Consider the following 13,743-nt stretch of genomic DNA (forward strand, 5'->3'; position numbering starts at 1 on the left):
GTTTTGGCGGATAGTTTTTAAAAAAGAATATAAATTAATATTGTGTCCCAGTCCTTCACTGTTCACTGGCATGAACAACTTCGATTGTGGTGTCAAGTAAGCTTTAAGGGTTTCGGCAGATTTCTTACTTTGTACAGGTTGGCCAAAAAAGACCTTGAGATAAGAATTGACCAAAACTCTTTCATGATCATACCTTTCTCTCAATAAATCCCATGCCTTTGCATAATTCCCAGAACTAAGATCTACATGAAGAAGACATTCGGCATCGCCTGTCAAACTTTCTTTCAAAAAGTGCATTTTTTGGATCTCGTTCAAGCCAGGATTGTTATGTAAAAGTGACGTAAAAATATCGTGATAGAAACGCCACGATGTAAAAAACCCCGAGAAAGTGGGAGGTTTAATTGGAGGAAGCTTGAGGACATTTGGTTGTGACGGATGTGTGATATCATTTGGCATTTTCTAGATTTTTTCAAGTAGCTCCATGTGAGTTTTCAAATAGTTACCCGTTCGACGAGCCTGGCATGTCTTCTTAAAATTTGTATAGTCGCGCTCTTATTGCTCCAAAACTTCTTTTTGAAGCTCGCCAAACGGCATAATGGACTATTGTTATTTATAAAATGTAATAAAAAAAATACTTTAAAAATGGGGACTTACTTTGTGTGCCTTCGATGGATGATATTGAGTTGTGTTGGGTTTTAATAACGCGTCGCAGGAGCCCCGATTTGCACAGCACAAAAATGTTCTTTTTAAATAGTTAAAATTTATAGTTAATTGCAGTTTATTGTTTTTTTGTTTACGCAATTTTTTTACCAACTTATTAATTTATTTATTTTTAAAAGTTTAAAACGACTATATATATGTATATATATGTATGTTTTACTTCATACAAAAGACAAATTCACACTCTTTTTTTATACTTTGTTACAATTCGCAAATAAAATTCGTTGGTATTTCACAAAATGGTGTCGTGTTTAATATAATAAAAAATCAGAATGAATAATGACTTTCTTTTTTTTAAGAAGGTTAAAAAATAACTTTTATAATTATGACAATAGTCATTAATTTGACAAGAAATGTCACATTGGTCTAATACTCGTTAGTTCACAATAGTGTTATACATACATATTTAGTTTATTTTGTGTTTAATTGTCTTTCAAAATATTATAAATACATATACATCTTAAAAATAATGACAAACACAAACGGATACACCTAACTTTACGAGTACTTACCTAGCGTAAAAATAAACGAACACTTGATTTTTCACTTTTATATGATTTTATTATAACTTTTTGAACTATTTCCAAAAAAAATAATAAGAAAAGTGATAAAACGAATATTTTGTTTATTGCAAAATCCGGGCCATTTTGGTTTGTTTACAATAAACTGCACTCCTATTTGTTGAAAACATGGTAACTAACAAGAAAAATGTAATTTCATCCAAACAAATTTGAAGAAGGACAACGATGAATCAATAATGTTGTTTCATTTTCTGTAACCAAAAGGGTACAGCGGTTGTTGAAATTGAGAACCGACGTATTATTTGACATAATCATTAAGAATCGAAAGAATCAATCAATATATTTGGAGTCAAATTTTGTGCACCATAATTGCTGATAATTATGATTTGATGGAAACATAACATTTTAAATGTTTCAGTTCTTAAAGCAACTGAGAATAAAAAGCATCTATTTAAAATAAAAGGGGGCTTTTTTGTGCGCTCAAGACAAAAAAAGTGTTTTTCAAATTAAAAAAGGAGTCTTGGTTAAATATGTACATATTGCATATGGTCTGAGGGTATTTTTCAATACTTGATCTAATGAAATCATACAAAACTGTAAACACCGAACTGAACCCTTTGTAGACTCAAATGTAATCTTTGGCTACGTACTCTAAAAAAAAATCAGACGTTAAAAAAATTGATAAATAGTCTTTAAATATTTTTTTTGATCTATAATTTTTGCAATTTTAAATTTAAAACTTTTCACAATTAAAATATAAGATTAGCTAAACAAACGTTTAATGTTTTAAAGTGTTTTCTGTTCACCAGCTATGTAGGCGTTGAAGAATTTTTTTTGCTTTATCACATGATTGCCTGAAAGTTAAAGAACAAGAATAATTTATGAATTATGTAAAACAATACTATTATATTACATATGCAATGGATTTTTAGGATCAAAGCCTTCAACTATAGATTTTATAAAAAGTATGAGTGGATGCAGGTTTTGGAGTGTTTCTGATTCCGGCTGCAACCAAACTGTAGGAAGAGTATTCACCACAATGTAAACTTTACTGAGTGCATCGTTGATGGAACATATCTAAAAAAAGGAATATTTAAATATGTTTAAGAAAAAGTTAAAAAGTAAGACAGAGATTATATTACACAGTGATTCTTATGTTTACATTTATTATTTCACCTACATTTCTCAGTGAGACTTGTTTTCGTGTAATACAACTTATAATACAGGGTTATCATTTTAAAAACAAATGTAAATAAAACACATACAAAATATTTTTTTTCATATTTTTTTTTTTTTTAAAAGTCCACCACCACGATGAGAAATTACGCAGTCATAAAATGTCTCTTGCAATAATGTAATATTTGCTCAAGTTGTGTGTCATATGGGCCGTCTTGTTGAAAATACATATTCTCCAAGTCGTAATTTTCAATAGCAGGCAAAAAAAGTCGTTAATCATTGTGATGACTCGAGTAAAAAGGCAGATTATTTTATTTCAAACATATAATTGTACTTTATTAGTTAATTAATTCTTAGGTTAATAATATAATTAGTTAGCATGTGATTCATGCAAAGGAGGACAAAAAAACTGAGCCCAGAACATTATGGCAAATGATATTGAATCTAGTAAAAGCTCTATTGGTTATAGCTGAATAAGTTTAATCATTGGTAAAACACATCACAATCATATTACCATAACGCTTAGAATTGGTGGTGATATTCGTATGTGTGCTGGAGATTCTATGAATGTTGTTGTAGATCCAACTGTAAAATAATCCATAATATGTCTAAACAGTCCTAATTCCTTAGAACGACGAAGAATCGATGCATTCGAGTCCTCAGCAACACTTTCACTTGCAGCAGCGATATTTGAAGATGGTAATTTAAAGTATTAAATTGATGTTGAACTTGATTGTGATGGCGTTTTGAAATGTTAGAAGTAGCATCTGCAATTGTACTTTGTTTATTCAATCAGATGATTTTCAATCTGATAGGCATTGTTTATAGTAGTTCGCGTGGCATGATGATAAGTGCATTGGACTGTCAGTCGTTCTTTGACTTTCATCGTGTGCAGAAGTGTTATCTTTTATTTTCAAACTTAAATAAGTGCAATCGTCTCAGTTTAAAAAAGTTAACAAGTAGCCACTGCGTAATATAACTCATCGGTAGCCCAGTGGAGGTTGCGTCCAGAGAAGGTAATGGAGTTGCCTGATGCCCCAATGACAACGAAGTCGATGAGGTAGAGCTGGCACAAGTGCTGCAGTCAAAAAATCACCAAATAGATGGCTATAAGGCCCAGCTAAAATAGCTGAAGGAGGAGGTGGAGCCCCTTCTCAGTATACTGAAATCAAAAATTGAAGCGCGCCGACAAAAAGAGGCAGCTGAGAAGGAGGACAACAAAAACACAACGGCTCCTTCAACAACAGCAACAACCACAGCCAAAGCCCGCTACCGAAATCACTGGAGCGGGACAAAAAATGTAGCCTTCACCAGCAGTGACAGGCCCAATGTCTGAGGGCTTATCCACTTCGACTAAGGCCAATCAGCAGCAACAACAACAGCTACGATCAAGGCAGCAGCAGCAGCAGAAACAGAAAAGAAGCAGCAACAACATCTACAACACCAGAAACAACCACAGGCCAGGAAAGAAATACCACCCATTAGGACCGATAAAGTTGAACTACAGGCCATTAAACAGGTATGTAAGTCGGGCACTAGGGGCACATTTGTCATACAAATTCTAAACGAAAAAGAAAAGAATTATTAGGTCGAGTGTTTCGCAATGGCCGAATACAACTTAGTAAAAGGGTTACTAAAAAAGGCCATAGCTGAGTTCTTCAGCTTCACGTCTAAAAGCGAAACATTTAAGACGGTCCTTCTGAAGGCCATAGGTTCCTGCACGGAACCGGAGGCTCTCTTAGCTGAGTTCCGTCAAAAAGCCAATGATTTTATTGGGGTCAAGCCTTTCACTACGGTGAAGTCCAGGCGAGGGGGTTATAAGCTGCCAATGTTCCTCGTAACATTATCGCCCCAAAGTAGTTTTTAGAGTCTGAAGGAAATCAAATCCCTCGACTATCAATCCGTACACTGGGATACATTAAAAAGGTATGACGACATTTTATAATGTACGAAGTGCCAGAGGTTTGGTCATGCCGGATCCAACTGCAATGCAAGCTGGGGAGTGAGCAGGTTAAGGATTTAACGCAGCTGTGTGTCCTTTGTGAAAACCAAAGGCAGCCGGCTAACTATAGGGGTTGCCCTAAGGTTCAACGAACGAAACAAAAATAGGCCAGTCAAAAAGCCGAAGTATGTCGAACAATACGACACGCTCCAACACATAAATTCTTGGATCTAAAATTCTCTTACGCCCAAATGTTGTCAGTTAATGGGAATACGAGACAAGCTCCACCAACGGTTGTCCCAAAGCCCCCGTGCCTAAGGCATCAGAGGTGCAGCCTGATATTTTAGCCTTGTTGTTGAGCACTCAAGGTCAACTTACAGGGCTGCAAAGTTAGATATTTTTTGCCTGGCCTGGCGCAACTTAGAACATAATGGGAGCGCTGCCGGAGACGCGCCTAAAAGTCCCAGCTGTGAATGTAAATTCACTGATTAGGATTGAACGAAGACCCAACATGTTCCAATAGTTGAAAGGCTACAGTCCTGATGTGTTTATGGCTAGCGAAACCAAGCTAAACCACAAACACAAATTGACTCATAAAAATTACAATATCGTAAGAAAAGACAAGCCCGACTCCGTTCAAGGGGCGGTGTCACTTTCTTTATACGAAAAGGCATTAATTATAAAGTCATATACAACAATGACTCAAGACGCTAGAGGTTTGCTTTGTATGCATCTTTCTCGCTCAAAGGAAGCGGATGTATATGATTACGGTTTATGCGGCTGGAGCTCCGCAGCTTACTTACTTTGCTTCAGAACTCGAGATTTTTTTTTAGAACTAAAACTGAGCTTGGAAGAAAACTAATTCATCTTGGCCGGTGATTTGAACGCAAAACATGAAGATTGGGCAAATTACTATGTTAGTAATTCCAGAGGTAAGCATCTTTTTAATTTGATGAATATTTACAGCGTTGAATATGGCGTCGACCTGGTGGCTACTGAAAAGCCATCGTATCCAAAAAGCGGCTCCTTTCAGGAACTTTTGCTGTACGGCACCAGAAGTCGAGTACGACAGTGATCACTGCGGACTGCCTGCCGTAATGCAGATTCCGAACGAACGCGTGGAGTTGGAGGAATACGTTGCAACGCACTTTTACAATTACAGTACAGTAAGATTCGATGGCGGCCAAACAATAGAAACCTGACAAATACAGATATTGACCAAGATTTACAATAGATGGACGAGCGATGGAACGGACAATACCAAAGGACAAAGAACGGGACCAAATGGACGCTTACAGAAACGCGACTAATATATCCCCAAAACGTACTTGAAACGAACATTACAGGACGCTCTTCACCATCGACTCCGTGAGACAGAAATGCACCTACTCCATATGGAGTCCCATCTGCTGAAATTATAATTGGCCTACTTAGATCATAGTGCGTTAACACGTCAATATCCACAACCAACCTCTTTCTATTTTCATATAGACTTGAAAGCTCTGCAGACAAATTGGGAATGCATTTATTATAATAATTTATAGTGCCTAAATATGATTTCAGCTGTGTTTTGTTTATAGGTTCTGGGGCATTTAAGACAGCGTCTACTTTTTTAGGATTGGCCTTTATTCCAATAGGACTTACACAGTAACCCAAATAGTTTATCTCTTGTTCAAAAAATTGGCACTTATCTAAATTAACTTTAACGTTGTGTTCCAGTAGTGTGTCTAAAACTTTTAATAAATTCTTCATACACTCGTCTTTGTCGTGTCCCCCTATCAATAAATGATCGAAATAAATGCGAACCTTTTTGACACCTTTTATGATTTCGCCTATTATTTTCGCAAAAATTTGGGAAGCTGTTTTCAATACTAAAACTAATCTGGTCGACTGAAATAAACCAATATGTGTGTCAATTGTCATAACGTCTTGGGACCTTTTTAATAAAGGCACTTGTAGATACGCCCCCGCCAAGTCTTATTTACAAAACCATTTCCAGCCAGCCAACCAAGCCAGCAAATCATCTATTCTCGAAATCACTGCATGTTCCATTTCAACGAATTTATTCACCGTTCTTTTGCAGTTCACACATGACCTTATCGACCCATCGCCTTTGTTCACAATGACTACTGGACTTGACCATTTACTTCTCTTTATCGGAATCCAAACCCTAGCCTTGCAAAGCCTCTCAATTTCATCTTTTACCTTGCCTCTCGAACCAAACGGTAATGTATAAGCCTTACAAAAATTGGATAGGCATCTTTAGAAAGATCTATCTCTGCCTCAAACTGCTTAATAACCGACTCATTACTTTTAGAATAAATCTATGCATACTTATTTGATAAAATTAAGGAAAATTCATTCAACCCATCTACCTGACATATTGTTCCCCTCTTGGTTTCACGAAAAAAATATCTCCAACCAGGGTACAGCACTTCCAACCAATTTCTTCCCATTAGAGCTCTAAACACATGCTTGACCAAATTCTACTCTCACATTTATCTTACCTGCCATGCTCAAATTTTCCCCTGATAAAAGCTCTAAAGGGTTATTATCTTCCAATAATTGCAATGATTAAACGTGGCACACAGACACACACGCCCCCGAATCGACTTCCATTGCACAATTTACATTTTCAATATATAACTGAATAAATAGAGATTTGTTTCCGTTAAAGATACAATTTTTGTACCACAGATCAATATTATTATTTAATTCATCATTTTCAACATTATTAATTTTGTATCCTGCTCTATAACAATTTCCAGCATAATGCCCCGTTCCCCGTGCGGGACCACTCCCGCAGTCGATTTTCTGCTGCTTCCTTGTCTTTCTGCTGTTTACTTCTCGATCCATATGGCTGCGGTGAATAACTCCGATTTAAGCTCTTCTCTCGATGGGGAGTATTCGATCGCTGTTTACTCCTGCCCGCTCTTTGATAACACTGGTCAACACTGGTTTTGTCACACGAACTTTGATAGCTAATTTTGTTTTGTCAATCTAGTCTCATTATTAAATCACAATTGTCAAGTGTCAATTAGCCTCAGTTTTGTTGTGATACGGTATAACTCAAAACTAGTACTACGCAGCAAATTAACTGAAGCGCTTCCAAGTAAACCGTTTTAAAAATATTTGTGGTTGCATTTTAACATCTTTTTGTTTTAGCAATTTTTTGTTATTAGATTTAGATTTATTCATTGAATGCATACACAGTAAGACGTACATCTTATAACATCCTATTAACCCTGTGAACATGTCGAGGGAGTGTAACAATGATCCTATCTATTTGTGTTATGTTTACGGAGAACTGACATTCAAAAAACAAAGACGAAACTTTACGAATCTTGTATTGGAGTGTTATCACCAATGTTTTGGTTTTTCTGTCGCCCATCGAGACAAATCCTGGGCTCTTTATGTCTGTTGCATAACGTGTGTGAAAAATTCAACCGACTGGAAGAAAGGCGCACGACCTATGCTGTTTGCAGTACCCGTGATATGGACTGAACAGCGAGATCACTCTTCAGATTGCTATTTTTGTCTAACTGACATAAACAGTATAAAATACAAGAACAAAATACTGTTATTTACCCTCTTATCTTCGGCTATAAGACCAGTCTCTAATTGTAAAAAATTGCCAGAACTATTACTAGTTGCAACTATGTACGTCTGTTGAGAATGACCATTCACACCCGTTCACTTCAGGTAAATGTGTTGACGCGGACGATGACTTTCAGTTTAAAGGAATCGCAACATGCCACATTTCATAACTCAAAGAGACTTAAATGATTTAGTTCGGAATCTAAATTTGTCCAAAAAACAATCACAACTATTAGTATCTCGTCTAAAAACTAAGCGATTTAGAAAAATCTGCATGGAAGGCTTTTAAAAATGTTGTTGCAAATTTGTTGTAACAAGAGTTACAGCTACAGGGAGTTGGTTAGCGAGCTGGTAATGACATATAAGGCTTTGGGTTGCAACATGTCACTTAAGATCCTCCACTTTTTAGACTCCCACTTGTTTTTTTTTCCTGACAATTTAGTGCCTGTCAGCGACGAGCACGGTGAGTGGCTCCATCAACACATTTTGAATATGGAAAAGCGGTACTAGGGCAAATGTGTTAGCGGATTACTGCTGGGAAATTAAAAGGGACCAACCAGAAGCGAAACATGGAAGAAAATCTAAGATTTAGTAAGTCATTTATAAAAAAATACAGTTTTGATTAACAAGATCTGTGTTATTTCGCAATATTTTAAATTACAAAATAAAATAAAATCTTTGGCCAATAAATTTTTTTTAACTATTTATTTTTTCCTATGATCACCAACTAAAGCAAAAAATATCAAGAAAGTCATTGACAAAAAAAAGTTAAAATTTTGTTGACCAGTGTAATTTGATACATAATTTACATTACCGCTATTCATCATATCCAAATTATTGTTATTCATCTCCATAAACAAAGCTTTTAGTGACGGTTCGTCTGGTGTCTTTAAATCGGCTTCATTTAAGAGCCTATTTTGTGTTCTACTGTTATTTAACCCGCACACAAACTGGATTAAAGGGGTCTTTCTAAAAAATCACCAAATTCACATTCATTCGCTAACTGTTTTAGTTCCACTAGTTGCCTTTTAAAAAATTTAAAACTTTCGGCAAAAATATTCTTTTAAGGCGCGAAATGAGTTTTTAGCTTTTCGATTAATTTTTCATACGTAAAATCAGTTTCCAGTTTTGGCGCAATTAGCAAAATTAACACTTTATACAAGTCTGGGCCACCCAGGCTTACCAAAAACGACACTTTTTGTTCATCTTTTGTCACTTCATTTAAAGAAAGTAAATGATTTAGCCGTCGCGTTGTGCGTATAAATTTAAGTTTTCACCAAGGGTATACGATTCGATTGGCCCCATGCACAAAGTAGACTTTTCCATTTTAATTTCGGAATCCGATTCCTTTCCACCGGTCATAAATATCGATATTAATTTATTTCAAACCACGAAAGTTCAATCAAAAATTAATAGCCGACAATTATCAATTTTTCTCATAAAATGAATCTAAGCACGCGGTTTTAACTCTTTTTCCTCGTCGCCACTGATATGTGTGTAAAACGGACTAAGAGAAACGCATGATACGAGAGTTGAGCTTTGACTAAACTTACTTTATTAAATGCTTATATTTACCTACCGACAGACTAACATATTATTAAGAGTATAGATATACGAGTACATTTGTTTATTTACATAAGTCAGTTAAATATGTAATTGTAAATGTATTGCCATCTTTTACGATGACTTTTACACAATTGAAGATCCGAAGGAAAAAGTGGAGGAGGTGGGAGCTGCTTTCAGCAAGAGTACAAGGTGAATGTTAGCATTCACCCTAACCACAACCTGGAAAACATAGCCCTACTTAATCACTTTTACCTTCGAAATGATATGATACAATAGCGATCTTGAAAACGCGGTTTAATGCGGTGCAATGATGATTCCTTGGACTAAGTATCTTGCTAGTGACGAAGGTTCAGCTTCAGCTCATCTTCAACTCAATACAAAACAAAAAGTATGCAGGTATCGACGGTATATGCAACGTTGTTCTAAGACATTTACCAATGGAAACAATTGACATTTACAACACACACTTCAATAATGCACTGAATAATGCTGTCAAAAGTGCCACGTCAGACGACGAACCGTGGGCTAACGGTATCGTACTGATAGGGTGAAGCAGGAGAACCAGTTTTGGTGGCTTCAATCGGCACTTGATAGTGGGTAGTCGGGATGGGTTTAGTTTTAAGTAGAATAGGCATGGTGGCACAAAAACTAATAATTACAAAAAAAAAAAACATAGAATGAGCAATAAGAAAAAAGTAAAATAAAAAATGAAAAACAAAAAATGTTATATAGTTAGATTTGCTGCTGTGGTTGTCCTATTTTTAAGTTTTATTTTAAGGACCTTATTTTAAGTAGTTCTTAAGTAAAAATAAAAAAAATATTTAGATTAGTTTTGTTTTAAAAATTCTAATAAGCAATCATTAATAAAATGAATTACAGTAAAATAGTTTTTAGGGCCGAAAGGCATTAGAATTAAGTGTTATTGTTTAGCTTAGAGTGTCCGTATGGGACCAGTAAGTTAGTTGGAAGTTATGGTTAATTAGGCTAGTTTTGTGCATTTTTGTCTAGCTTTAAGATGGAATTAATAAAAATGAATTAAAAAAAAAAATAAGGGCCGACAAAAAGCACGCGTGCTATAATTTGGCCCCTATCATCCAAATATATTTATTAAATGCCACTGAATAATCTTTTCAGCCAAATGGCTGTCTTCAATGTAGCCATTATCGCATGTCTTTGACTGAGCCACGAAATAGCACCGTGAAGATAAGTTATTGCATATTCCAAAGTTCATGCTATGTATCGAAACACTCTCTTGACTGGGGTGATGTCTTCATTGGATGGCTTTTCGAGCGTTCTTGAAAGAAATCCCACACTATAGGCAAAATCTGGTCTTGAACCAAGTATTAAGTACATCAATGCATCAACGGCTTGTATGTGCGAAAATTTCTGCTTCGCGAATTGTTCTTTCCCTATTGAAGAAGTGTTTGTGGGTGTTGAAATTGACTTGCACTCAGAATATTTAAATCTCTTTCATGCGTATGCGGCCTGTTTAGTTTGTATGTTCTTATCCTTGACCTCAATTTCTAGTACAAAATATATGGCCTCTTTTGAGATGATTTTGAATTCTTGTTTTAGTCTAAGTCCTTTTTGTCTGTGGAGTGAACGTTTGAAAGAAGTCAATACTATAACGTTGACTAAACCTTAGACCCTTTACAACTTTGCTTTGTAATTGTCAATACTGCCGTCAGGATTCTTTTTTAAGTTGTAAACCCAGTTTTAGATAAATCTGTTAGTTTTCATGCCTGGTTTTCCTTGAGTGATGCAATTTCTCTCTACATTGCGTTCTTCCATTCTGGTTCTGTTTGTTGCTCGTTGCTTCTTGGTAGTTTTCAGGATTTTCTAAAGCATTCACGAATTCTTCTTGTGCCATAATAACGTTTTTGGTTTTGTCAATTCTGAGGCTGTTGATGGCTGTGAAGAATCTTCTTCTCTGTTTGCAAAATCAGCGTCACTACCGGTATCGTATTCTTCACTGTCACTTTCTTCAGAATTTATTCCAGTTAATTCTTCTTCAAGTAAATTTTCAGGTTGATGACTTCAAGTTTCCTTTTTTTATCTTTCATATGTAACTTTATTATGTTTGAGCAATTTCTTGGATTTTCTTTAAATTGGACATCTATAGATAACATGACTATATTATCTTTCTTGTGGAAGACTGTATCGTTAATCGAAATCATACCCAACCAGATACCCCTTCAAAGCTTTTGTATCCATTTTCTTTCTCTTTTGCAACGGTAAATGAGTAGAGTAACTAGATCCTATTATTCGGAGGTGTCCCATCCTTAGTTTTTTACCCATCCAAAGTTTGTATGGACTTTTTCCATTTATTGATAACTTTCCGATCCTATTCAAAACGTATATAGCAGAATTTACAAGCTCTGCGCAAGTAGCTTCTGGAAATTTGACTTCTGAGTTTGAATATTTGAAGGTTCTTGACATCTCTATAGTAATGCGGTTCTCTTGTTATCTACCGCCATTTTGTTGAGGTGTATATGGTGCTGTAAGCCTTTGTCAGATTTCATTATTCATTATTTCCATAAATAGATGGGTCACAGATATTATTATCTAGTTTTAATTTTATACCTAGTTCTGTTTCTAGCATTTCTATTATATGAAGTTTGTCTTGGTGTCCTCATCTATCATGGTAAAGCTGTAACGTTGTGATTTCTGCAACTGCAACGATTACACCAAATCTTTCTTTGATGACAGGAGCTCTTATATCTGCTTTGTATAAAAATCAGTTCGTCTTGCGATAGGCAAACAACAAAGTTTTTCCATCTACTTAAAGACAGCATTTAGTGGCCGATGACTTTTTCATTTCTATTCTTTGCTGCTAAAACTGAAAAGAGATTCCTTGGCCCGTTAGGTACATACATACATCAATTAGTGTGACTTCTATTTCCCTCTTGTTAATTCTGGATTTAACACGGATATTTCCCTTTTCAACAACATGAAGTGTTTTTTCCAGCTGCTTGAATGCTACATGGGCTATTAAATTCTTTAAATTTATAGAAGTGATCCACTTAATTCGTCACATGTGTGGTTGCCCTCTTCTCGATCTACCAATCGTTTCATCTTTCCACAAACGTAAGAACTTCGCTGCACATTTTCCATTTTCTGCAATCCAGCAACCAATGTAATTTCTTCTTACAGTAATTGCATAAGTCCTAAGTTCTTCACCAGTTTTTCTTTGATCTTTACTGTTTATTCTTGCTATTAACGCTTTTTGAGAGCCATCTTCCTTGTCTGAAGATTTCTGAATATTTCTTTCAAACACACATAGCATGTCTTGTCTTCTTCTTTTGTCAAAAGCATCGAGCTTGACTTAAAACACTCAAAATTGCTTGGTAAAATGTGTAAGATTTTAAACATTACCATTAAGTCTATTAACGCAATGTGCTTTAAGTGATAAGACCTTTGTTAAGCTCATTCCATACATTTCTTAACTGAGGTATGTGGGTGGAAACATCTTCGCCTTTCTTCCAGTTTTAGCTAAAGAGATCAGTGCATATTTAGAATGACTGTTTGACGTTGCTTTAAACTGTCTTTTTAATGCCTCATCATGCATCAAATGCCATTTCTTTGTCTATTATCTTGTGATAAACTGCATCTGTTACAAAACTAGTTACCATTGAATAATTATTCGCTTTTCTGTACAAATCGCTCTTTGCCATGTGTTCCATCTTCTCAGGTTCTTTGGCAGTCAGTCCCAGAGCATAAGGTTTCACTAATTTTCTATCGATGACATCAACAACGCCCTCGTGATAATCAAGAAGATCTCGCATTTCCCTTTTTCATATTGGTCAATCTGCTTCACCACTAAAAAGTTTAACATGCTTGACTAGATCCATCTCTGATTATATTTCCTCTTATAGTTTACTTATTGTCAAAAAACCAAAAACTAAAATTCTTTTAAATAAATTATCTATGTATTATTTTTCATAAACCAGATTTTGGTCCCATAACCTATTAAATCTTATAAAAAACTGGTATTTTATAAATAAACAATACACACAATTTATTAAAAGAATTTGTTCTATTTGAAACCTTAAGCCATCGGATGGATTCCAACCAGAATACATCGTTAACTTGAACTGAATCACATGATAGTTCAAGAACATCAATCCACTTTTTTGCGTGATATCAGTCATCACTAGAAAAAAAGGAAATACAGTACTTTTTGATGTCCTAAAACGTAGGTGGCATCGACCGCTACGGCAA

General features: G+C 35.4%; 1 protein-coding gene across 3 annotated transcripts in view; it reads right to left on the reverse strand.

The window, feature by feature from the left end:
* Nucleotides 1-1,938: 1,938 nt before the first annotated feature.
* The window catches only part of LOC129943523 (PAX3- and PAX7-binding protein 1), a 75,068-nt gene continuing 63,263 nt past the window's right edge, over nt 1,939-13,743 (reverse strand). For all 3 annotated transcript variants that reach the window (XM_056053034.1, XM_056053035.1, XM_056053033.1), the window contains 2 exons: nt 2,155-2,318; nt 1,939-2,095 (listed from right to left, as the gene is read on the reverse strand). In XM_056053034.1, coding sequence (XP_055909009.1) covers nt 2,044-2,095; nt 2,155-2,318 — 216 coding nt within the window. In that variant the 3' untranslated portion in view covers nt 1,939-2,043. The remainder of the gene's footprint in view (nt 2,096-2,154; nt 2,319-13,743) is intronic.

Source organism: Eupeodes corollae, chromosome 1 (assembly GCF_945859685.1).
Source record: "Eupeodes corollae chromosome 1, idEupCoro1.1, whole genome shotgun sequence".
In the NCBI taxonomy this organism is placed as follows: domain Eukaryota; kingdom Metazoa; phylum Arthropoda; class Insecta; order Diptera; family Syrphidae; genus Eupeodes; species Eupeodes corollae.